At 40.6% G+C, this 26,164-nt stretch overlaps 1 protein-coding gene across 8 annotated transcripts in view; it reads left to right on the top strand.

The window, feature by feature from the left end:
* Positions 1-26,164, top strand: part of LOC130176450 (pleckstrin homology domain-containing family A member 7-like) — a 157,866-nt gene that overhangs the window by 12,159 nt on the left and 119,543 nt on the right. The window contains exon 1 of one of the 8 annotated variants that reach the window (XM_056387552.1): positions 7,434-7,940. The exons of the other annotated variants lie outside the window; for them this stretch is intronic. Coding sequence (XP_056243527.1) covers positions 7,789-7,940 — 152 coding nt within the window. The 5' untranslated portion in view covers positions 7,434-7,788. Of the gene's footprint in view, positions 1-7,433; positions 7,941-26,164 lie in introns of those variants that run through there. 8 annotated transcript variants of the gene reach the window in all.

Raw genomic sequence — 26,164 nt, 5'->3', positions numbered from 1 at the left:
AAAAACCTGTGTACAATTTCTTAATTATTCCACACTTATTATTAACAGCCTTGAAATTCAGCCAGGACTGGGGCTTGTATTTCAGCTGTACTTGATAAATAGCACTTCAGTTTTTCCTGCATTAATGTGTCGTTGCTGTAATTTAGTTAGAGAGTTTGTATTCTTAAAGTAGCATTAATGAGAAGCGTCTTTGTTCATTGATCACATCTGAGATTTTAGAACAAATTTCTTTTAATCATGTCTGCTTCTTATCTTGTGTCAGATATTTTACCTGTAGACAACAGACTGAGCATTAAAACCTTATGATGGAAAAATGTTGTGTTGTGTTGATTATGCATGCATGGATTTTCTGTACAACCGGTGGTCCTGCATTGTGAAATATTGATCTCTTCCCAGTGTGAGTAATCAACCCATGGGAGTACATAACGCGACTACTTGAATCTGTGAAATAACTTAAAACCATCATCCTCAACCTAATATTCAGTGTCAGTGACAGTTGGTTTGTTGGTTTCTGAAGAGCAGTTTTGAAGCTGTAAGTTGGCTGCTCTGCCAACGCCATCATGGCAGTGCATGACTAATTCCCGGCTGATCCAAAAATGGCGAAAGAGGTGGGGGCATGTGTGGGGCCGAGACTTCGATGCATGCCATTTAATAACTGTGGCAAGCACACACTCCATTTAGAATCGTTAGTTACAGCTGGCTAATTCATTTGATTGCTAATTAGCTGGTTAACAAGTTAAGATAACAAGCTAGGTATGATGAGAGCAGACACTGATACCTGCTAATGAGTGCTAACATATAAATAAATATAATACTAGAATTTCACTCACCTCAAAAAACAGGAGCACTGACTTCCTCATTTTCTGTTAGTCATTTAACTGCACAACAACTTCTGCTCCAACATCACTAACACATCCAAGAGGTCACGTTCATTGACTTGAATTAGCTGAGGTCACACCTAGTAGACAGGTAGCGGCAAGACATCGAGTGGCTTGCCAACTGTGAAAGCACCCACCTGTCTCTCAAAAAAACGTCTGTAAAACAGTTGTCATGAAGGGGAAAATAAGCTATGGAAAACAGTATTTTGTACTAGGCTGTAAACATATTTATTTCTCCTGTAAAGTTGGACATTTTAACATGGAAGTCTATGGGGACTGACTCACATATGGAGTCAGCCTCAAGTGGCCATTAGAGGAACTGCAGTTCCTGGCACTTCTGTGTTGGCGTCATATTTCAGCCCTGGACGTTGCTGCTTGGTTTGGTGAAAGCTTTCGTCCTGATTCTGATGTTTTAGTCACTAATGGCTGTTTCAGCCGCCAAGCCATCAGTCTTGTCTTTTCCTTATCCCTGCTCACAATAGAACCATGTAATGGATAAATTGCTTGTGGAAATTTGCTGCTGATACAGCTGTAAAGAGAAATATGTTTTTGGCTTTTTTCCATTTGTACTATTATTTTTACTGTGTTTTTTCACAGCTGTTTCCCCTTGTTTCCTGTCTTCGTGCTAAGCTAAGTTATCAATTATCTATCACCACTGTTAGCACACCTATTGATCTTTTCATCATCAACAGGAAAGCATATAAGCATAGTTTCAAAAATTAACTGTTGTTCTAAAGTGGAGTAAGTACAGTCTGATTTGTACATTTTATTATTGTCAAATAAATATCTTCTATCTCTTGCCCCTTTTCTTTTGTCAACCAAACATAAAGTCTGTTTAAATCCATTTGGAAAAGATTCATTTGTCCTGAGTAGGTGGTAATTACTGAACTGTTGTTTTTTTGGTGTCATTGTGAAAGGTAGTGTTAATGACTTTTCCTCTCAACCACAGTTTATTTTCTTCACTGAGTAGCAGCTGTTTGTCTCATCGATGCTGTAAACGCAGTGGTACTGATCCAGTGAGTTACTTCTGTGTCCCAGTTTATTTGTAGTTAATGTTGCAGATGGTTCGATTGAACGTTTACAGTTTCATCTGTGTTTGTAGAAGTGGAAACAGGAGGCTATTACTGCCACGAACACTCCCATACTAGTTCTATACACTCCAGCAGACTTCGTTCTGACTATTAGATGATGCTCTGCACACGCTGACATTTGCATCAAGTGTGTCGTAACAAAACACCTCCCTGTGGTTGATATGTCCTCACTCTGGTTGCTGGTTTCTTCTAATCCTCTTCAAACGGACGCATTATTTGTGGACCTCCCCCCCCCTCCTCTACGCCTTCCTCTCCTCACACTGTTATAGACACAAACATTACTCTATACACTCAATTTAGTCCACCATATGCAGATGTGTGTGTATGTGTGTTCAATACCTTCTTTGAAGTTAGTCTGAAAATTGATGTCTTGAATATTTAACCTTGCCCCGGGGCTGCAGTATTAATCCACAGACTCTCACAGAGGATCTGAGTACAGCACAGATCTGTCAGGATGATATGTGCTTTATCGTGATGCTTGGTGGGAATGTGAAGGATTGTGGGACAACAATGGGAGTAAGTAGTTAATAGCCACTCGCATCCGAAAAGCTAATCAGAAAGTAATTAAGAGCCTCCCAGCGTCATCCGAGATCTCATGAATGTGTTATTGGGAAGGAGTGGAACAAAATGATTTTTAAAATGACAACGAGAAAAAAGAAACAGCATCTCCTATGAAAAGGATTATTTTCCACACCATGACCATGATAACGATGTGTCTTCTGTGAACAAAGTGGCAAAACTTGTAGCTTGATCTTTGGTAAATGGTAATCCTGTAATATTCTTCTTGTTCTGAATGCACTTGCGTTTCTCAGTAGCAACTCTTCTCTTTGTCGAGTCAGTAGGTCGTGGCGCAGAGTTGAAAAGTTAAGTGTCTTCTTTCTATCATTAGAAATAAAAAAGGAACACCACTTTAGATAATGGTGAAAAGTCAAGTTTCCGTGACAAGTTGTCCTTCAAATAAATGTCAGTCCTGCACATCCGTACAAAGAGAGGACACTCGCACACATATACCATCTATTAAAATATCGGCCACGTCATGAAGAAAGCACACAACTACCTTGTTTCTCCTGATCGAGTGGGAACAGCTGCATCTGATTTCCTGCGTGTCAAAGGAGAAAGCAGAGTTATGCATGTTATTTCCCTCTCACTGTACTTTATCAACAGCTATTTTACATTTCAGAGAACATTAACCATTTACTGCTTCCTGTGTGTTCACTGTCAGTCTTAGTGTTTAATTCAGACTTGCAAAATTGGATTGTGAGAGTGACAGTGTTCGCTGTGTGTGTGTGTGTGTGTGTGTGTGTGTGCGTGCGTGCGTGCGTGTGTGTGTGTGTGCGTGTGTGTGTGGGTGCGTGGGTGCGTGCGTGTGTGTGTGTGTGTGTGTGTGTGTGTGTGTGTGTGTGTGTGTGTGTGTGTGTGTGTGTGTGTGAGCACAGATATCTGGAGAGATGAAAGGATTGAGCTACATTTTTTACCCCCCATCTATCTACCTGCCCCACTGTCTGTTTGGTCGCTATGGTTACACCTGCCTCAACACTTCCAGCATTAAAAATGTGTTTTTCTTTTTCTTTAAGTCCTGATGTCCTTTAAACATGTTTCACTACTTCAGATTGCAGTTTAGCAAGTCATTACCACTGTCGTCTTTTTTCCTGGTGGCCATCATAGATGTGATGAGACATTAGCACATTGGCATCAACACATCACACTCACACATATGTCAGGAAGAACTGAAGAACCCTCCTGGATGAGAGGTGAAACGTCTTCGAAACGCCCTTCTTGGATAATCATCACCTGATGAGAATCTTCACAGACATATGTCAAGACAAAGGTGCAACACACATTGAAAGCTTTACTCTGATGATACACAAAGAAGACAGCTCAAACACTTATTAAGTTGGACCTTTCTTTATCCGCTCACCATAAGCACCTGGACTGGAGTTCAGCAAATTGACCAAGCCGTAAAGCTTCAGGTTCGGGTTGTATTATTTTCAAATGTAACATAATAAGACTTGTTCTTCTCCCCTCTCTCTGTCTCTCTCGCTCTCTCTCTGTCTCTCTCTCCCTCTCTCTCCCTCTCCCCCCTTAACTAATCCTCTGTGCCGACAAATGTCATGTGGTTAAAATAGATAAATTATGCCGTCTTCCCACAGGGAAGAGAGAGAGAACATAGTCGATGTATAGATTAGCATGACAAGCTAGCGATCATATAATATACAAATAAAAGAAAAAACTCCCAACAAAATGTTTTCCTAAATTTGTTTATTGGATTTTGTACGACCCAAAAATGTCAAAAGGTTGCATTATAAGTTGAATTGTACATGAACAATGTTATAGAAAAGGAAAAAGTAATATCAAAAGGAAAGAAAAGAAAACTAAACAGAAAACATATACGCTAGTCACCAAGTAATCATTAAATGATTACTAATAATAAATACAAAATTCACAAGATACAAGGGAGAAAAAAAAGGAACATCCCAAACCCATTAAGGGTGCATTAAAGTGGCTGAGACTTGATTAAAGCTGTTGAACTGGAATAGCAGCAAAGGTCCCCATGTTTTATTAAATTTGGCAAGTGAACCGTTAATAGTACATCTCATTTTTTTCATTTTAACAAAGTAAAAAATGTCCTTGATCCATAAAGAATGGGGGGGGGGGGTACGGGTGATTTCCACCTCAGTAAAATCCAATGTCTGCCTAATTTCTTAAAAAGCCAAATGATTAAGGGAAGCCCGTTGCATTGTGGAAATGTAATGACCTTGTGACAATAGATACAACCTCACTGGCTATGTACAGTGTAGAGATTTTTGTGATAGCAAAAAAAAAAAAAAAGAACAATGCTAAAACCATCTACGGTGTATTTGATTCTCTTCCTCCACAGCTCTGATCGAGCCTGCAGAAAGGTGTGTTCTTCCTGGATTGTAACCCAGGCGACTGTTGTCAGGTTCAGCTGGAAAGGATGTTTTGAATCTACCAGCCAGGCTGGAAAAGTTGATCCATTTGGCTGCAAATGTGTTATTTTTGGATGCTATTCTGTTACATGCTGGTAGTTGACTGCCATGTGTGTTTTGCCACCAAAACTACGGCTTACTGGCTACTACCTGTATATGTGTTGTGCCGCTGGGCCATGGCGCCTTATTTTGTGTTGGTTTATTGCCATTAGTCATTTTCAGATGTGAGGAAAAAGTTCCCAAAGGAAACATTGGACTTTGTCTTTGAGAAGAACTATCACTGTATAGTGTTGGTTTCAGGATCTGAAAGGTTCAGGTATGGGCCGGGTTCTGATCTCTCTTAGACCTGTGTAAAACCCAAACATACAGACAGGTGACAAATGGAAGAGAAAAACGCAACGCAATGTGTATTGGAATCTGATGCCTCCATATAGGACACGAGGAGTGTATTGAATGCAGAATGAGTATGAGATTTATGTGTGTATAGGAGTTTTTTGACAGTGGCATTCATTTTGTTTGACTGAATAATCTCAACTCAAGGTCCGTTTACCAGCTGTTTTTAGGGCTTTTTAAAGGATCTTCATCTAGTGAATGGAAATGGTTCGAGTGTCACCATGTGACCCATACATACATGGAACGTCGGTGAGGTTTACATGGTCTCTGGTGTTGGGCAGGAACGGCCTTGATTGGGTGAATACCTCGACAGTATCAGCCTCAGCATATGCTTCGCTCTCTTTGTGTTCATCGTGCTTTTGACAAACATGGAGCCAATGAAATGAATCCTTTGAGCTACCTGTGTTTCATCATGATTTTTTCCTCCTCTAACCATGTGTCATTTTTCTGTTCAGCCTTACTTCCTGTGGCTGTGAACAGTTGCGACATCTCATCCTCTCGCAGTCTTGTAAAGGATTAAATTCACTTCTGTTTTGCACACCACTGAGTGCTCTCTTATGTTCTCTGCCTTCCCTCGCATCCTTTGATTTTTTTTTTTTTTTTTTCTTCTCAATCTTCCTCTCCTATCTGACTCTCTAAATAGTAGTTGCGTAACACTTGTGAATACAAGTCACACCACAAGGAATGAACATGAAACAGGCTTGTGGTTCACGAAGGAAGCGTGGCAGAGTAAACAAATCAACATGATCTCTGTCGCCCAGCTGGCTCTGACCACAGGGACTTAAATGTAATGATGAAAAATGTGTTTTTATATCTCCTCTGAATTTACTGCTCAGATTGCCACATGTCCTTGGTTTCACCTTTGTGCAGTCAAAGTGTGGCTGAATCAAATATCCATATCAAGAAACTGTGTAGTGGTTTTTGTTAATAGAAAAGGCGCAGTGTAGTGCAGTAAATCACTGAATCACAACCTCCCCGGACATGTTTTAAACTATGTAAAAATACTCTGTTTGATATTTAATTTTTTTTTTTTTTTTTTACATGGTTTTCCCACATAAAAACTAAAAAAAAAAATCAAAAACTGAGGGTGGAAACACATCTACGCTTACTTCCTTATTGAGAGATTCTGGCTCAGGCCTTGTGCTCAGCTGACCACCGCAGGGCACCGAGAGTATCAAGACGGTTAGAGGATGAGGAGTCTGCTTAGACCAGAACCAGAGACGAGCAGATGTATCGGAACGGTTAGCGTAGTTATCATCTTTTATTTGTTTATGTCGTTTGTTAGCTTGTAACTGGCAGTGGTTGACACAGTGTTAGTGGTTTTGCTAATGCTAACTCTCCTCTCTGTACTGACAAGGTTTCATATTCATTTAGGCCCCCCCCCACCAGCACACACACAGGACTGGTTCCTTAGGCTTGTGATGTATAAAACCCTGGCTGTCTGAATCTGTTTTTATAAGTCAATGCAGTTGAAGGTGGAAACACCCAGTCATGGCGTTGACTGATTATTTCAAAAAGAACATCATATGGACATATTAAAAAGGTTTATTTCATTGGAGGGGGTCTTTAAAGAATTTGCATACAAATTTCAGATATTTTATAAAGAGGCTGTTTTTATTTCAGATGTGTACAGTGGTGTATTCTCCATGAAAAGTCTGGTACAGCAGCACATAGCGTGCCATGAAAACAACAAACTTCAGATAAGGGAAAAATGCTTGAAATGTCGAGCCTACAAATGGAAACATTGCCCAGAAGCTTTCTGCACTCGTTGAATTTCTCCACACGACAAGCCCACGCATCTCCACAGTGTCGTCTCGCTCTTCTCCACATGACTGGACCAAAAGAAAAGCTTGGCATTGGAAAGTGTAGGGGGTCCATCTGTGCTCCACACTGAGCAAAAGAGGACAGACACAAAGGAGGGATTGAAGGACCCACGATGCAAACAGCAAGTGAGAGAAACAACAAGATGGTTGATACAATGTTGTGGCCCTCAAAGTCTGGCTGGTCGTGGGAGACAGTAGCACTTCTGTCAGTGTAAGGAGGAGGGCGAGACTGCCAGGGCCAGGCCACCAAAACATTAGTGATGCAGCTCAGAGAGAGAAATCATGTGAGGAGCACTGGGGAGGTCGGAGACAAATAGGACAGGGGGAAGAAGGGTTGACACTGGATGGGAGGGAACAGTGGTGAGAGAGGAGCATGAAGAGATAAGTCAATGTTTAAATACCTGAAAGCAGTGAAAGAGAGAGACTCAACATGTCTGCTGGGCTCTTCCCAGTGTCGTTTAATTGAGATTCTCCTAAATGTAAAATTGGGAGAGAGAGCAGCGGACAGTGTAGCAGGACGACATTCACAGGTGATGAAGAAATCCTGCGAAAAACGAAAGCTAAATCAAAAGTGATCGGCAACTACAAGTGAGAGAGGTTTCAGAGAGACAAAGTCTCCAATCATCCAGCAAAGAGGTTGCTTTGTTGTGGAAGGATGGGTACCTGCTGCAGCCGTGACCCCACACAGGAGGCCGGCCACGAGCTGGTCCCCATCAAGCGTCACGCCGCCTGGCCAAGGACGGCCAAGGTGGTCACTAACCTTGACGATCATGAATTCTCCACGTGGGATCTGACGTGTGACACGAGGTAAGCCCACCATGAAATACTGATCCTCAACACAATGCGGCTAACCGCTGACATCTGTAAGTGTCAGTTTATGGCGGCAGATGTTTTCAGGCGCTGCCCAAAGTGGATTATAGCTCGTTAGCTTCTGTGTATCCAGCAGAAACTCAGTTCCCTTTGGTACAGTGTGTAGACGCGAAATAAAACAAGTTGTGTGTGGCGTAGTTTGTCAGCTTTATGGGATTGTAACGGGACACAAGAGACATAAAAGTAGACACACACTGTGTAAGTTGTGGGTTCATCTGTTAGGGAGCTTTATGCTGTTCCAAATGTACACAACTGAATGTGCACACATCCAAAAACACACACACACACATACACTGAGTGCCAGTTGTGGTTGTGTCAGGGTTTTACTGTAAACACATACACACTTGCACTGATCCCCAGCTGAATGCAAACATAAGTTTAATTCAGCTTGACAAGGGGTGTATGACAGCTTTACTGGCATGCTCAGCACTGTCCTCAGCCTCACTCAGCTGGGCAGACTGTAAAGAAGGTGGATTGACTCCTGCTGTGGGACACAAGCACCCCTGAGGAAACGGATGACAGAGGAGGACGTATTGTCCTAGACATGATTGACTATTACCTGCATTAATCTCCCATTGTCTTGCAGCCAAAGTTGTGACTGAATTCTTAAATCCACACTGAACCTATCATCAGTTTGGCAGACACCCAGGCAAAGTGTTTCTTGTTTTCAGTGCTCGGATGGCTAAACAGAAGCTTTTCTTAAAAATAGATGCTGTTTGTTGTACAATGTAAGAAAAAAAAATCTGGGCCAGATGGAATCTTAAAAAACTGCCCCCAGAAACAATTTGAATTTCAAAACACCTGTGTGAGGATTTGCATCAAACCCAAGTAGCACTATTTTACATTTAGAAAGCTGAACATAGTGAATATGCAGGCTATACTGAGAGGCTAAATGCGCCAGCCGTCTTGATGACCCAGCTCGAGTGTGAGGTTTATTTATTCTTAATCAAACACAGTGGATGGAAATGGAAGTGTGGCAGAGAGCTGCAGCAGCAGTAAGTGTTTTCTTTTATGCAGATATATGAAAGGTAAATGAATGTTCTCTCTTGTTCTCTTTTTCAAAAGCAGGTTTCAAATGATCCAAATGCATAAAAATATTTCATGAAACTAGGAACTTATTTTCAAAGCTTAAAATGACAAATTATTCAATTTGCTTTATTCAATTAATAATATTTGTGTCGTGACTCAATATTCTTTTGTGAATCAAACTACTATGATTTTTAAATGTTTATATTAACACCTTAATCCAGCAAATTAATATTGCATATCTATAGTGAAAAGTATTTTGAAATTTTAGCCTTTATGGTCTCCAGAACTCCATTGCAGCTCAATAATGTTCTTTAATTAAACAACAAAATACACTGTTTGTCTATGCCCTCTAGAAAAACACATTGAAGCATTTTCAGATATATAGAATTAGAATTGTCTCAATATTATTTGTGTGAACAGATCGACAATCTGTGTGTAAATATGTAATTTGTGAATATAAAACACCTTCCACAAATACAAAAAATACATTTGCAAACTCACAAAAATATCAAAATACACAAACAAATTCTACTAATAAGAAAATATATGTAAATACATTTAATTAATTTACAAATAAATTAAAAATGTTTGTGAATATCTTCCTCACATCTACAACTTTCAAGCAGGCATTTGTGAATCTTCTGTTTGTAATTTGAAAAAGCATTTAAGTTTTGAGACAATATTTATGTCAATTTGAAGGAAATCCACTTTCAGAGAGCACACGATCGCCTGCTGACGGCGCCATGTTTGCTTTTCAAAGTATTCAATTAGCAGTTGTTTTTTTTTTTTTCCCCAAATAATGAGCGACAAGTAACTTGCACTATATTAACTGTTATAAGAAGGGACAAGTGACAGCACCCTGTTTAAAGGTCCCATATAGTATAAACATCTCTGTCCATGTGTTCTTTGATTATAGATCAGGTCTAGCTTCTATATTAATACTGTGAAAGTATCAAAGCGCTCAGTCCACAGAGAAATGCACACAGCCTGTATTCAGAAACTGAGCCTTAACACCAGCCGTCAGGACTTCTGTAACTTTGTGATGTCACAACAAAGCAGTCACCGCTCTCAGCCATGCCTCAAGCCCCGCCCACCTGGACCCACCATCCAACCTTGCAGGATTTGGTTTCTCTGAGTGTTCTGCTATATTTTTGTGCGATCACTCTGAAATCAGTGAGCCAATCAGAAGAGAGAATCAGAGCCTCCTCTCTTCTGATTGGCTCACTGACCTGTTGTTACTAGAGCTCCAGAGAGAATCCTGAGAGAGAAGATGTTAAACTACACTGAGATGGTTTTTGGTTCTTTAAACCACAAATACATCTTCATATGATCAGTCGTGCTTATGAAATGACCTATTCCAATTTTACTGTTGATTGTTAATATGTAGACTTAGCTAACATTAGCTACTAAACTGACATCTGTTGGGGCTGTTGTTCGCTGGTTGTTTCTAAGAATACTCAGTTATTGCTGAAATATTAAGTAATCGCACACAAACCCAGTTTAAATTGTAGATGTTCAGCTGACAACCCTATTCACTGTAACTCAGGTGTTCAGCACACCTCGTTAGTAATCGACCAGACCCTGCATAAATTCTTCACTGTGAAAATGTGTGAAAGCAGAAATATTGCAGTAAATATTTAAACCAGTGGCTGACACCTCACAACACGATGGTTTCATGTGTGACATCGGAAACGCTTTGTTCTCTGCTCTCTGGTGGAGGGAGTGGCTCTCTGGAGGCATCTAACTCTGTCAGCTTGAGTGTTTGTCATGGGCAGAGAACTGTTGCTTTTGTATCTAGAGACGTAGTTAATTATTCAGGAGGAGGATTCAGCTACTTAATTCTTTGTTGATGTGACACCACTGCTCATTACTGTAAAAATCAAAATGGGAAGGACTTGATAAGGGTAGATTAGACCTTTGTTATCATAATGGTCAGAATGATGAACACCTGTTTAGCAGCCATTTGTGCAGCATAAAAGATACAGATCAATAAATACAAGCAAATATAAACTCAACTTTCTTTATGATTTCTCACATTCACCCACCCCTGGCACCCCTGTGTAAATCTGTCTGACTCACCCACAATAAAAATATTGATTTAATCATGACACAAATGGGAACTGGTTGTCATCAAGTCTCCCTGAGGGGTTCAACCTGGTTAGATGTCAGATTTGTTTATGTAGTCACTTCAGCGTATGAACAAAGTCCCCGCTGTAGTCGTTCTCGTGTGTGGGTGCTGACAAATTCCTGTGGAAGATCAAGACTTCACTGACTCATTCTCCAGTTTCTCCAGAGGCACGTTTATTTATATAAAACACATCACACATAAAGACAATTAACTGATATTCATACGTCATAAAAAGACGTTTAATAAAGAAACACAGCATAAGATTCTCAGAATATAGAAATATAGAATATATCAAAAAGATACGAGAAACAAAAAGAGATGAGTGTAGCACGCAAGCACTGGGTTGGTAATTGGTGAATTAGAAGTAATCGCAATTATTTTTAACCTGCTTTTAAAGGTGACTAGGTCTTTTATCCTCTAGATGTTTGTTCCAACTTTGTCCTATAAGTAAATGCAGCTTCTTGGTGTTTTGTATGGTTGAGAGAACAGTTAGCAGACTGCTAGCAGATGATCTGCGAGCGTCAGGACTCGAGCAACAAGCTTCTGAAAGAGGTGAAGTTGCCTAAGAGTGTTTTTTGGGAGGACCTGACTGTTTCAGTTATATGTCGTAAAAATACAAGTGTGGATAAATTTAAAAAAAAAAAGAAAAGAAAAAAGTCTTAGTCTCCCCATAATCCTCTGATTCTACCCTCTTGTTCTAAGAGCATAGTAGGCAGAAAAAGAATCTCAATACTCTAGCTCTAGAAATGGTAATGTCGGTCCGTCAGTCTGTCAGTCTGCCTGTCTGCCTGTCTGCCTGTCTATCCACCCCTTTGTTCCAGACTGAAACATTTCAATAACTGTCAGATGGATTGCCATGAAAATTTATTCCCAGGTTCCGAGATGATGAATTCTACTGACTTTGGTAAACCCCTCACTTTTCTCCGTGGACTTTAAATAAAGATGGATGTAGCCTTGGTGACATCACCCACAGATTTCTGAGGAGTGATTTTGACACTTTGACACACTGTTGCCATCTTGGGCAGTGCCTGACTCCACCTAACTCTCGGTTAATACAAAAATGGCTAAAGCCAAGACTTCGGTGCATGCCTGTTTGTGGCGGATACGCTCACCCACCTGGCACTCAAAGTGGCAACGCCCTCAATGATGCAGAACTTTACGCTTGAATAAAATGTGAGTGAGTGAATTATAGAAAAATTCACCCCCCGTACAGTTGTCATGACAGAGAAAATTAGTAATAGTGACCAAAACTGCTTTTGTACCAGGCTGTAAACGCATTTATTTCTGCTGTAAAGTTGGACATTTTAACATGGGAGTCTATGGGGATTGACTCACTGCTGGAATCAGTGACCCTAGTGGCCATTTGAGGAACTGCAGTTTTATCACTTTCGTTGGCTTAATTTTTCAGCCAGAGAGGATGCTGCTTGCTTTTCTCTGGCACCTCTATGAAATTGACATTTTAGATTTGCAAAAACTTTTGTGACCCCTTCAGTTGCGCCTGCTCAATACTTTGGTTTATGACCAAATGAATGTAGAACAAATTAGATTCCCATCAGCCTCAGCTTATTTTGAAACACAAAGATATGTGAGTTATTACCACACAAGTAGGGATGGGAATTGATAAGATTTTATTTATACCAATACCATTATCGATTCTGCATCTTAGATCGATTTTTTTTCCCTTGATGATTCCTGATTTCCTGTGTGATTAAATTAAACAGGCCTGCACAGGTTTTCAGCGTCAGTGCAACTGTTTTATTATCTGTGAATGTGAACATAGTGTAGTAAGAGTAAGAGTAGGAGAAAAGCATGCATGCATCTGTTTCTTCCTCTCCGCCATGACTCCTTGTTTACAGCAGCATAACATATGAGTTTAACATCATTGTTTTGCATTGTTCCACTGTCAGGAAAACATGCTGGCATTGAAGGAATTGATAAACTCAGTCCTGATGGGACAAACAATTTGGACTGATATGATAGATAGCAGATGGAGAAAGGGGCAGTTTTTGCATGGGCTGTACAGTTGCTCTGCTCATGAAAACTGTTATAGAAATTTGAATTACCTCTGTCAGAAATTAGAAGTCACAAAAAACATTACTGGCACTTTGACAGGTGGCTGTTTTACATTATAATTATTGCAATATCTGCAGAGGATGTTTCTGCATTATCGATACAGAATTGATACAGTTTCCTGCAACACTCCAAAAAGCCTCTCTTGTACTGTATGTCGTGCAAAAATAGTTCACCAAGCAACCGTGACACAGAAACATCAGTCACACGTTTCAGTGTCAGTGTTTTTGCCTGACAGGCTGTCTACTCATTGGCCTGCCTGCTTGGTATTCAGGCCGTGAATCAGCTCCTTGGTTGCCGCCGAGCTCTGTGTGTTTGACTGAATCAGGTTAGCAGTAAAAAGCAGTCCATTAGTAAAAGAACTGCTTTTGTCCAGTCCCCTGGGGTATTGTAATGATAAACCAAACACTGTGGCAGCAGCCAGTTAGATAGACATGTTTTTTTTTTTCCAGTTTCATTCTGTGAATTTTTACACCTCAGAATCTATAAAAGTGATAACAGGATATTTTGAAGTAGACTTTTTTAAATCTTGATTGTACGGCATACAGCGTTCACAAAGATAACAAAATAGTGGCTGTTCCAGTATGAATGACAACTATAACACACCATATTGCTACCATGTAGTATGTAGTATATGTACGCTTAGTTAGAGGTGGGCGATTTGGCCAAAACATCATATCACAATCTTTTTAGGTTGAATCCCGATCCACCATCTGAATCATGAGTCTCCCCACAGATTTTATTGAGTTCGTGACCACATGACTAGTCACTTCAACTCAAAGGCCCAACTCACAAATCTTTGCATTCTGGTTCCGCTCTGATTTTAGTCTGAAAAGTTCTGACCAGAAAATGTGATTTGTATCTTTCCACCGCTTTAACACTTCTTTTTGTTGTTTGTCTACTCGCTGCTACTCTTTGCCTTGCCTTGTGTTTGCCTGCCTGGCAGGTCTCTTGTCCAGCAGACAGACTGCAACTCCACCATCTTGGACTGCAGCTGGTTACAGTGGTTCTTGTTGTGCTCCGGTGGAGAACTGATACATGTGCCTCTATGCCAAGCTTGCAGAGGCTCCAGAGCAGAACAAGGACCGGCGTCTCCAGCTGCAGTTAGCGGGCTCGCTGTTAAACATTTAACTTTGGGCTCGTAAGCAGTCACTGAACTTTTAAAATGAATATCTAAATATAGCACCTTTTTAATGACACAATCTGTTCGATTTATCTGAAAAGTAGATGCTATGCCAAAGTAAGATTGTCAATGATGTAAGATCGTCAGATCGCCCACCCCTTCCTGCCAGTTTATTAGTCACACATAGCTAAAAAATAATGTTGAGCAATAAATCCAACTTCATGAAGATTAGAATATTCAGTTGTTGTTGAACCTGTTTTAAAGAGGTGTTAGTTCAACAATAAGTTTATTTTGAGGCTATACATATTTGTCTGCCCTTATTGATATAAGTAAAGAGGACAAAATGTTGAAGAAATGTCTGAGTGTAACACAACAGAATTCAACAGCACACATTCACACTACAGCCTTCATCATGACCACAAGGACTGTTGTATGAACTGCATCAGCTGTGTTTAGGTGTACTTAACTGTCAACTGAGTGACTGACATGTATTTGCTGACTGTCAGCTTGTAAGCCACTCATTAACTGCTCATTAACTGATCGATCCGTCTGTCAGTAAAATGTCAGAAATTTGTCAAAAATGACCCTCTGTTATTTTCAGTTTGACATATTCATGTTGCTTGTTTTATCTGCCAAACTTAAGCACAAGGTGTTTAGTTTACAATGATGTGAAACAGAGAAAGTACCCGGAGAGGTTCACATCGGCAAAGATTTGTCTGATCTTTTCAGCTATAGTACAATTCCTGCTCCTCTATTCATCCAGCATGTTATCTATAGATGGCACTGACACACAGTGATGCAAAATCTATTTCACTCACTCACCTCAGATAATGGGTGTGTTGCACATGACTTAAGTAAAGTTGGTTGTAAAGCACTTCTGAGTCATCAGTTTTGTAATGAGGATCTGTATGGTACCTTTTTTTTGAAAGGCTGCAGTCACCATCTCCACGCAGCTATTCTGGTATTGACTCTAGGACATGATGTGTTTGCTTTACTGATTGCTGCACATGCAAGGTATAATGATAAATGCAGGTTGCTTCTGCTGATGTATTTTGTGACCAAATGTGTATTAGCATTTCATTGCACACAATGGCTCATACTGGTGCATATAGAATTCATCCATATGAAGTAGGAATGAGTAGGGAAACAGTTTGAAAGAAATTGTGTGTAAATGAATTAGTTGGTTCGTGGTCCATTTGATGACACCGTAAAAGTTTTATTTCCACCCCCAGTCTGAGACAAAACTCCTATTTCCCTGATTGAGGTGCTGAAGATTTGCTCTGTTTGTCTTCATAAAACTATCTGTCACGGCCACTTCTTCACTCACAAGAGGTGGTGAATTGGAAACGTAGTAGAGAAATAAAAACTTCCTAACAGCTTGAGTGAGTAATTTATGCAAGAAACCTGGAGTTAGAACAACAGAATTCTGGCACTTCTTGCTGCTGTGATATATTTTGGTACAAATCATCACAGACTGGCTGGATCGGTAAACATGAATATGCAGTTGATTGATTTCTGGTTCAAAACTTTTCACATAGTTACTTTACTTCTCGTTGTTAGTCCTCCAACATTTAAATTAGCCTACACCTTACACCGTCTCTATTTCATCAAAGGACAATCAGATGTAGAGTTTAGCTTTATTATTAAATAATAGCATATATATGGTATGCATATATATATACTGCAAATAAAAAAAAATAAAAAAACTGATTGTTGATTATAAATTGTGATTGGCCTGTGACCCCAGTCCAGGCAGCACGCTCCACGCACCCTGAATGACAGGCACACAGAAAGGCCTGGTAAAGAGACAGACAGAGACAAAACTTTATGGATTTTTGAAGGTGCACTGGCAAACTGATGCTGTGGGGTTTATCTTGGTGCTCCTGATGACCAGTCCAACTGTGACAGATGGGTCCGTTGTCAATGTGTTTGAGAGAGAGACGGAGGGGGGAGGAAGAGCTGAGTGAATCAATGCGCTGTGCACAGCTCTACAATGAAATAAGATTTTACTCAATTGAAATAGGAAACAAAAAAGAATAGAAAATCAGGGCATGGGGTGGCGGGCTGCCACAAATAAATCAATGTATGGGTCTGTCTCATCTTTGACTGATGTGCATGAACCATTTATTCCACCCTGAGTAATGTCTGCAGGTACTTGTTCAGGCTTAAGGCTGAATACAGCCACAGCAACCTTTACTAATAAGATAGAGCAGCTTTATGTGGTCGGAAACTCAGTGAAGCACTTGCTGCTGATGGTTAAGCTCTTTGCTTTGTGCACAAGGTCCTAACTGAAGGTGACTGAGATGAACTTATCAACATTTGCCTTTAGTCTGATCTTCTCTCAGAGAATGATGTTCAGAGCAACTTTAGTTAGAAAGACAACCTGAAACAATGAAATCAAGGGGGAGAAAAATAGAATTTTGAAAAGTGAGGAAGATATGCCTTTGGCTCCATTAAAGAAAAGAATACATTGTCGTTATAAATTGTATGTTACAGATATGCATTTGTCCCAGTTTTTGGCAATTTAAATAGAAAGTACAGATGTCTTTTTATGTGTTCTCTGTCTTTTAGTGACTGTTGGAGACATTTAAAGCGATGAACCAAGACTTTCTCCACTAAGCAGTTCTGCCTTTTCAATTTGCCTGCGATTAAAAGTCAAATATTGACCTTCACTGGATGACCATGTGACATTTCCAAACAATGGGGAGGCGATGACAGAAAAGATGAGCGAGTGGAGAATTCCCCCGATTTTTTCCTCAAAGCTAAAGGCTTTGCTGAGCCTGAATGCTTCCAGAAACACTCTTGGCCTTTGTTCAGGTGTAATTCTCCCTGCCTGATTTTGAATGGCTCATTACCACAGCCGCCACCCAAAAACAGGCTCATTATAGCGCACGCTGAATGGTCTTTTAAAAAATGACACCACTTAACAAATGCTATGTGCAATTTAATCAACAGAGAAAGTATTTGTCCTCGAAACCTTACTGTATTTATCCTGTCTTGAGTTGTAAACACATGATTACTTATTTTGCGCTTTTGGTGTTATTGTAATATTTCTGCTCTGTTCTTTTATTGTCTTTATCTAAGTCTTACAGTTTTATTATTCTACTGATGATAACCCCTATATATCTGTCTGTCTGACCTCCTCAGTGACATGTTTTCACACTTAAGCGGAAATAGTAAAGCTCAACCTTGAATTTCCATTCGTGTCACCACTGCCAGTGATGGACTGACAGTGAGCTCTTCTTCTGTTCCTGGCAGTAACTGTCGGGCCATTCACTGACAGTGCCCTTTGAAGGCTAACTGAAAGGGGTCACTTTTGGGTGGGGAGGTTGAGCTGCATCGTTCCTCACTCGGAGAGAAGCAGCGAGGGACCGGTCATTACCATTTCAGAGAGAGTCAAAGTGAATCCAGTTCATAAAGCAGAGTAAAGGAGATACATACGATATAATACCTTTTTATAGTATTAGTTCAGACGCAAAGTTAACGGATTGCAAATTATATCATTTTCAGATGCTCTTATCTACAGCACATCAAAAAGGGCATGGTTTTCAGATCCCACTGCAGAGTCAATAAGCATTGTGAGAGCAAATTAATCTTCATCTTTTGTTTGATTGTCTCCATTGGTGTAAAGAGATAATATTCAGTGTCATGATTTTAATGTCTGCTTCCTATAAAGGGCAATTTTTCATGTTCCAGCTTCAGAAAGTATTCAGACACCCTCACTTTTTGCATAATTTATTGTGTTGTAGGTTTAATGTCTATATTAACCCATCCATCCCCTTAATGTCAATGTGAAAACATGTTTTTAGAAATTGAAATGTCTCATTTACAGAACTTGTGGTCAGGTGCATCCTGTTTGAATGAATGTTTGTATTTATCTACCACCTTTCATGCAAATAATGCAGCTCAAAGTGCTTTACAATGGGGAAATTAAATTGATTGGACATAGTTTAGTGAGGCACATAAGGTCCCACAATTCACACTGAATGTCAAGACAAGAACCAAACCATAAAGTCCAAGAGCTCTCTGCAGACCTCTTCGATAAAACTGTGGTGAGGCATATATCAGGGCAAGAGTATAAAATCATTTCTAAAGTTGTGAGTGTTCCCAGGAGAACAGTGGTCTCAATAACTGTGAAGTGGAAGAAGTTTGAAAATGCACAGAATGTTCCCAGAGTTGGCTGTCTGACCAAACTGAGTAAGTAACAAAGGATTGCAACTAACAGAGCTTCAGAGGTCCTCTGCACAGATGGGAGATCTTGCCTGAAGGATGACCATCTCAGGAGCTCTCCATCAGTCAGGCCTTTATGGTAGACTGGCAGCTAGACAGAAGCCACTTTGAATAAAAGGGATGACAACCAACTTGGAGTTTGCCAGACAGCATTTAAAGGAAGAAGAGACAAAAACTGAATCCTTTGCAGAGCTCCAAACACTGTCTGGCGAACACCCAACACTGCTCATCACCTGACTAACACCATCCATAAGGTGAAGCATGGTGGTAGCAGCATCATGGTATGGGAGACCTGAGACTCAGACGATGGTTCACCTTTTCAGCATGACAATGACCTGAAGCACACAGCCAGGAAAATGATGGAGTGGTTTCAGGACAAGTCTCTGTCTGTCCTTGAGTGGCCCAGCCAAAGCCCAGGTTTAAACCCCATAAAACATCTGTGGAGAGGCCTGAAGAAGGCAGCTCACAGACACTTCCCAGCCAATGTGACAGAGCTTGAGAGGATCTGTCAGGAATAATGGGATAAACTGACCAGATCCAGGTGTGCAAAGCTTGTACAAACTTCCCCAAAAAGACTTGAAACTGTAACTGCTGCCAAAGGAGCTTCCTCAAAGGACTGGATTAAGGGTCTGAATACTGAGAGATTTTAGTTTTTGATGTTAAATTAATTTGAAAAAATTTCCCAAAACATGTTTTCACTTTGTCATTACATGCTATTGAGTGTAGATTGATGGGAAAATGTAGTTTTATCTCTTTACAATTAAATCTTACACCAAAAAGTATGTGCTTAAAGTGAAGGGCCTGAATAGTTTCTGAAACCACTATAGAATAATACAACAGAATAAAATCCACTCCAGTCTAATTTAAGTAATTTTATTAGAATTACAGTAGCAAGAAATAGAGTTTTCAATTACCCTAGCAGAATGACTAGAATAATTATGCAAGTAAAATACATTTTAGAAATAGGTGTCTCGATACAGTGAGTGTTTGAAGGGATTTTTTTTCCTTCCAAGATAAGATCACATTATAAGTAATAGAGGGGAGGAATGAGCCGATGGAAATGATTTCAGCGCTTGAATAGATTAGATTCAACGTCGATGGAGGGAGCAGAAAATGAACCTGCTGCCCTGTCTGCAGCAGAACTGCAGGCTTACAGACACACAGCTGCCCCAAATAAGCAAATGCTGTCTGATAGGGATGTGTGACCCGGGCAATACTACAGATTATTATTTATTATTATAAACTCTGCACATCCCCAGTTCCATCAAATTCATTAATTTTTTGATTAGTCATTAAAATCATTTGTTCCTCAATGAAAGCTTCATTTAAACAGTTGAAATAGGCCGTTTGTGGCCACCATGTGTCTAGGATTTGAAAATTTCTTTGGACACCTCACTGTTGTACAAATAAGACACACAGCAGTACATGCTGCTATCACCCAAACCGTGTCAGTTGGGTTTTGACTGATAGAACATCAAAACTGTATTTTACTGAAGTCAGTTTTGTACCTGTTCACTAAATCTCAACTTAGAAAGAGCACATACTCCGGCTCACCTGGTAGAGCTCATACCATTTAGGCTCGGTCCTTAATGCAGCAGCCGGGTTCCAATCTAACCTGGGCCTTCATCCCCTCCCTCTCTCTCCCCCAACTTTCCTGTCTCTCTCTCACTCTCCCTATCACAATAAAGGCAAAAATGTCCCAAAAAGTAACTTAAAGAAATGGCAAAAACGCCCAAATCCCATTGAGACTTGCTATTGTTGGTTGACAAGGCAGAGATACCAAAGCTGACAGCTGAGATTACCCAATCATTAACTAATTATTAGCATCCCTAGTTTTGTTCATACATCTGACACATATTTATACAAAAAGTGACAGAATTGATGCCACTTTCGTGCCTCTGCGCCATTGACAGCCAGGGCCAGAGGTATTATGTTTTCGAGTTGTCTGTATGTACGTACCATTCTCACAAACGCGATATCTTAGTAAAGTCTTAAGGGAATTTCTTTAAATTTTGCACATGCATTGACTTGGACTCAAGGATGAACTGATTAGATTATGGTGGTCAAAGGTCAAAGGCGCAGTGGCCTCACAAAATATGGTTATGGCCTAGTGAACGCGGCATCTCGGGAACTACAACCACGAGGGGGTAATTCTAGTTTTTTCTTTGTTAAAAAGAGGTGGTGTAGTGATTAGAGAGCTACTTCTTCACCAACAGCAGTAGTTTTGTCCACCGACAGCTTCTCTACAAGTTCTCACACAAGGATCAATGTGGCGTTATGTTTCCACTTTCCTATTTCTGAAACACAGTATTATAGCTGCAGGAACTGAGCGAGCTGTCGAGGGGTTTGGGGTTTAGGAACTGATCAGAATCTCGTGGTGCCGTTAGCGACCTTTCGCTCCAAACCCAGACCAATCAGTCAAGCTCTGAGTGACAGCTGGGTTTCAGAAGAAAAAAGAAAAAACGCCTTGACGCACAGAAGTTCAAACGCAAATACAGTCACTCAAGTTTCTGTGTGTGATGAAAATTCTTCAGTAAAAAGCATTTTTTTGCCAGGATACAGTGAACTCTCCAGTCTGTCTGTGTGGCTGTAAAAACTCCTGAACCTGAGCCACTTTGTAGAGCAGGAATGCTTAAGTGCTTTGATTATTATAAGAGGAGAGTCCTGCCATTTCTCTCCTTTGTGTATTAGATTCTGAGTGCATAAAGGGATGTGTGTTATTTTTGGTGTGAAGTATTGTGCTGTGTGCTGGAGCGGAGAAATATGATGCACATTAGTCTGCTATTGTGCCAGCAGCTGATCTCATTATGACGGTCCACACCTAATAAGCTACACCCATTCAAACCTTCACACATACATTCCTACATTTGCAGTGTCGGTGATGCAATTATCCTTTGTATCTGTTAACGTGTCCCACAGGTTGATAGGCTGCTGTTCATATTCTATTCCCCTTGTTGTATCTCATCACTGTTTACTGCTGCGACGCCCCAATTTTCTCAACAGAACAGAATCATTACAGTCTCATTCTGTCTTTGTGGACCACGCATGCCTCGCATACCAATAGAGATGTTCACTGTGTGTGTGAGTGAGGAGCTTGTTGTCAGTTTTGCCAATCAAATATGATATAGCAACAGAGAAACGTTATCAATAGAAGCAATAAAACTTGAAAAAAGTGCTAACAGCTAAGCTACATTTCCTTTTCATCTCGAGCTGAACAGATGGTTTTTATATTAAGAGTGCTGTGTTAAAGGCCTGTGATTTTAATCATAACTGCTATTGTCAACAGTGTTAACAAGCATATAACAAATATTGTCCTGAAATGTTAAATTTTAAATCAGCGGTGTGCAAAGTAGGGTCTGGGGACCCTCAGGGGTCCTTGAGGGGGTTCCTGGGGAGTAGTTCACTTTCATAACACAATGAAAGAATGAATGGTTTCAAACACTTTCTGTAATGAAATATCTAAAAGCAGAACTCTTCTCAGCTGGGGGTCTGAGGTCTGAGAACCTCTGCTGAAAACGATCGTCACTGCCACTAGATGTCACACTAGACCACCAACATCTCAGACCTAAACAAACGCTCCGTCGGCCGCGCCTCCGGCCTTCGTTCTGACAGTCAGTAAAAACCTTAAAAACTTCTCGGATGTTTCCTTCTTCGTCGGAGGAACTTTTTAGCCGAAAACATGGATTCTTCAGTGGAGGAAATTCTTGAAGGTCGCTATCGCCTTGTGTGTCCCTGCGTCTTTATAAACATTGGGGAGAGCCAACGGCGTAATAGGAGGGACTCACATGCGCTAACATGAACACCTACATGCACACGCTGCCAGACCGGCTACCAAAACAAAGAACAGAGAAACTCGGATTACAACGCACACAGAGGGGGGTGTGACTTTGTTCAGGACGCCAGTACTCCGCTATGTGTGTGCTATGCACGCTGTGTGCTGCTGTATTATTGTTTAAAATCTCGTTTACAGAACCTTTAAACCCGCTCTTGAAAAATAGCAAAGTTTATTTTGAAGCACAGTTTCAATATTCTTTTCATGTAGCAACTATGCGATTACACTTACCTAACACCCTCAACATTTCAGCTCTACCTTACTCTGCTCCTTAACATGACAAATGTCGCTAACAGACAAGTTGTCTCGTTTCCTCTTAATATTCTTCTGTTGTTTGATTTGACGACGCTGTGATGAGCCTCAGGGTGTGACTCCTGTTGTTCAGCACCAAAGCGTGCCACGCTAATCAGATACAGGGAGACAAATCAAATCCAGCAAATCCAAATCTTTTGAAGAAACATGTCTTTGCATTTCTCTCTGCACTCTGGATCGGATCCAGCATATGAAGGATTTCTCCTAATTGTGGTGTCGTACTTTTAGCTGGTGAGATGGAGAGATGCGAGGCCTCAAGACACGATGAAAGGAAAGAGCTCAGAGGAGGTGTATTAATAGTAGGGCTGCGTCTTGTGTGTTGTGTGTGTGTGTGTGTGAGACTGAAGATTGAAGAATCTGGATCAAAAGGTCCCCTGGGATATTGACACATACACACACACACACATATGCACGCGCACACACAACACACATGGATACACACAAAAGTTATTGCGTCATTCGAGCCAGCAAAGCTTCTCCCAAGACAGTCGAGCACGTTCTTGAATTATATGAGGCAGATAATAGTCCATCCACTAGTGGAGTTCATCCAGCTTTTCTCAGTGACAACACATGTAGCCCTCCATCCTCAAACACACATACATGAGGATACATATCTCCTGTTTCCATAGCCCCTCTCCGGACTCATAAATATACTTTTTTTCCAATGATTTTTTTCTTTGCTATCTGTTCATTTTTCATCTAGAGACATGCAGCTCATGCTGGCCAGCTCAATGATTGATCAAATCCTCCTGAGAAAACTAATATGGAGTCCCACCAGGTGGTGACTGAGCACAGGCAAGGTGGAGGAAAGGAAGGAGCTAGAGAGTCTGTGTGAGATTGTGTCTCATTTTAGAAAAGGAGAGAGTGTGTGCACGGGAGAAAAAAAAAAAGGCCTAAATGAAAATTGCTCTTGGCAACTTTTTACAATAGTAGTGGGAGTAATTGCTTAAATTTTGCAGAACCTAAGCAGAATTTCTGCTTTTTTAGCTGCTGGTGAGGGGATAGGTATAGGAGAGGTTTACTGAGTCTGTGTCTTAATGGATGATGTGCTCACTAGAGTTTTGTGTTGGAAATATTTTACAGTTTTTTTGTGATTTCTGAGGGAGAGACGGCCAAATAAATAATGTCAGGTCCTGGAGGCTTTTACTGCCAAAAACAGAGACTGGGCTGCAGAGTCAGATTTTAAAGCCAGAAATCTTAAGTTATCACTAAATCAATGGTATTGATCAACAATTAGGTCTGTTATGTTTGTGCTGGCGGGCAGTAGTTTGCCCTCAGAGAGAGATGGAGAGAAGGAAAGAGTGCAGGGGAGTCTATTTTTTTTAAAAGTATTTTTCAGAAATAAAGGCCCAGATGTGACCTTGACAGTGGACATAAGGAGGTGTGTGTGTGTGTGTGTGTGCGTGTGTGTGTGTGCATTTTAAAGGTGAGTGGCGGTGGAGGGATTTAGGCTGTAAAAGCGTGATAAGCTGAACCACAGGCCCAATCACACTCCTGCCATCTCACCCACTGACATAATGATTCAATACCGCTGTCAACTGTCTGCAAGACGACATCTGCTGAATGTGTGTGACGCATGTGCATGTATGTGTTTGTGTGTCCTTGTGCATTTATCTGTCATCTCTTTGCATGTGTGTGGATGGATGAAAGTGAACATTAATAGTCAGGCCGTGCAGAAGATTGTTTGTGTGTGGGTGGATTGGCGAGCAGGTGGAGTCAGTCCACCTGCCTCTTCAGACAGGGAGAGCAAAGGCAGAGACAGAGGAGGGTGGAGAAAGGGAAGGTAGCAGGGTCCCCTGTGTTTCCTAACCCTGATTAGATTGTGCTGGAATTAAATTTCACAACAAAAACAAACAGCGGGAGACGGGCAGGCCCAACACCCCCTCCTCTCCTCTCTACCTTCTTTTCATCCCTCCCCTCCTCTCCCCTCCCCTCCCCTCTCCTTGCTTTTGCTTCTCAGCCACCTTCCTCTTTTTTTCCCTACCTGTTTTTCTCTTTTTGTGTTCTCACCACAGCAAAGGGGTATAATGTAACCAGCCAATTACACCTCTGATGATGATGATGTCCCTTCAGGCGATGCTCATAAATTCAAGTCTGTATGATGTCAGAGGTCATCAGGCATGGATGTTCGACTCCTCCCACACAGTATCTGGCAAACTGTGTCAGATGTAGAGCAGTTACCAGTTTAACCCTGTTAATACTTATACTAATGCTACTAACCAAAACATCTGGAGACCTTTGATCCAAAATTAAATGTGCATAACTATAATATGAAGAAAACCAGCTACCAGAGAACTGATTTATCTTATTTAAAAAAAACAATTTCTGCAGTAACCCACAATTATTTTCATTACCAATGAATCTGCTTTTTATTTTCTTGATTAATTGATGAAAGCTCCATATTTTAAACTTTTCCTGTGTTTTATTTGAAGTGTTGATCCATAAGAAGATATATGTTTTGGTTTTAAGAAACAAAAAACATATCAAAGTAGTTTTACATCTCTTCTCTCGGGATTCTCTCTGGAGCTCTAGTAACAACAGATCAATGAGCCAATCAGAAGAGAGGAGGGTCTGAGCTTCTCTTCTGATTGGCTCACTGTTTTCTGAGTGAGCTAATAAAAATATAGCAGATTTCAGGTAAATCCTGCAAGGTTGGATGGTGGGTCCAGGTGGGCGGGGCTTGGGGCATGGCTGAGAGCGGTGACTGCTTTGTTGTGACATCACAAAGTTACAGAAGTCCTGACGGCTGGTTTTAAGGCTCAGTTTCTGAATACAGGCTGTGTGCATTTCTCTGTGGACTGAAGTTTTGATACTTTCACAGTATTAATATAGAACCTAGCCCTGCTTTATGATCAAAGAACACATGGACATCTACCTTTATACAACATGGGACCTTTAATGGTGATAAGATGACACTCTTAAGCTGCTTTTTTTTTTTTTTTTGTTCATGACAAAAGCAACTGTTTGTCAGTTTTACTTTTAAAAATATCAATTATCAAAATAGTTCCCGATAATCTTTTCTGCTATTGAAGCGATGTCTCCTTGCGACTCACCTCTATCACCCATACGTCAATAAGCCATGAATAGTTCAATGAGTGACCTTTAGATTGTTACATGTGAATATTTTTCAGAAGCCAAAGAGAAAAAACTGCTCACAGATACGTTAAAGTCAAAGAAAAGTCAGAAAAACTTTTGTTCCCGTTGATCACCTCGTGGCCTCCATGTTGGAAGCCACTGTAAGTGACTTTTTGTGTTCCTTGCTCGCCATATTGAGAAATCAATTGGTATGATTGTTAATGTTACTTCTGTTGGACTCTCTGTGAAATATCTTGAGGGAAGATCCATCAGTGTGTTTTTATTGGATAAAATGAGTTGAATTCTGCCTGAGCTGGACACTTATGAAAGCTTCATGATGCTTTTTGATAATGACTAAAGGT

Source organism: Seriola aureovittata, chromosome 10 (assembly GCF_021018895.1).
Source record: "Seriola aureovittata isolate HTS-2021-v1 ecotype China chromosome 10, ASM2101889v1, whole genome shotgun sequence".
Lineage (NCBI taxonomy): Eukaryota > Metazoa > Chordata > Actinopteri > Carangiformes > Carangidae > Seriola > Seriola aureovittata.
Note: the sequence above shows the minus strand (reverse complement) of the source record. Positions and strands in the feature narration are given on the sequence as shown.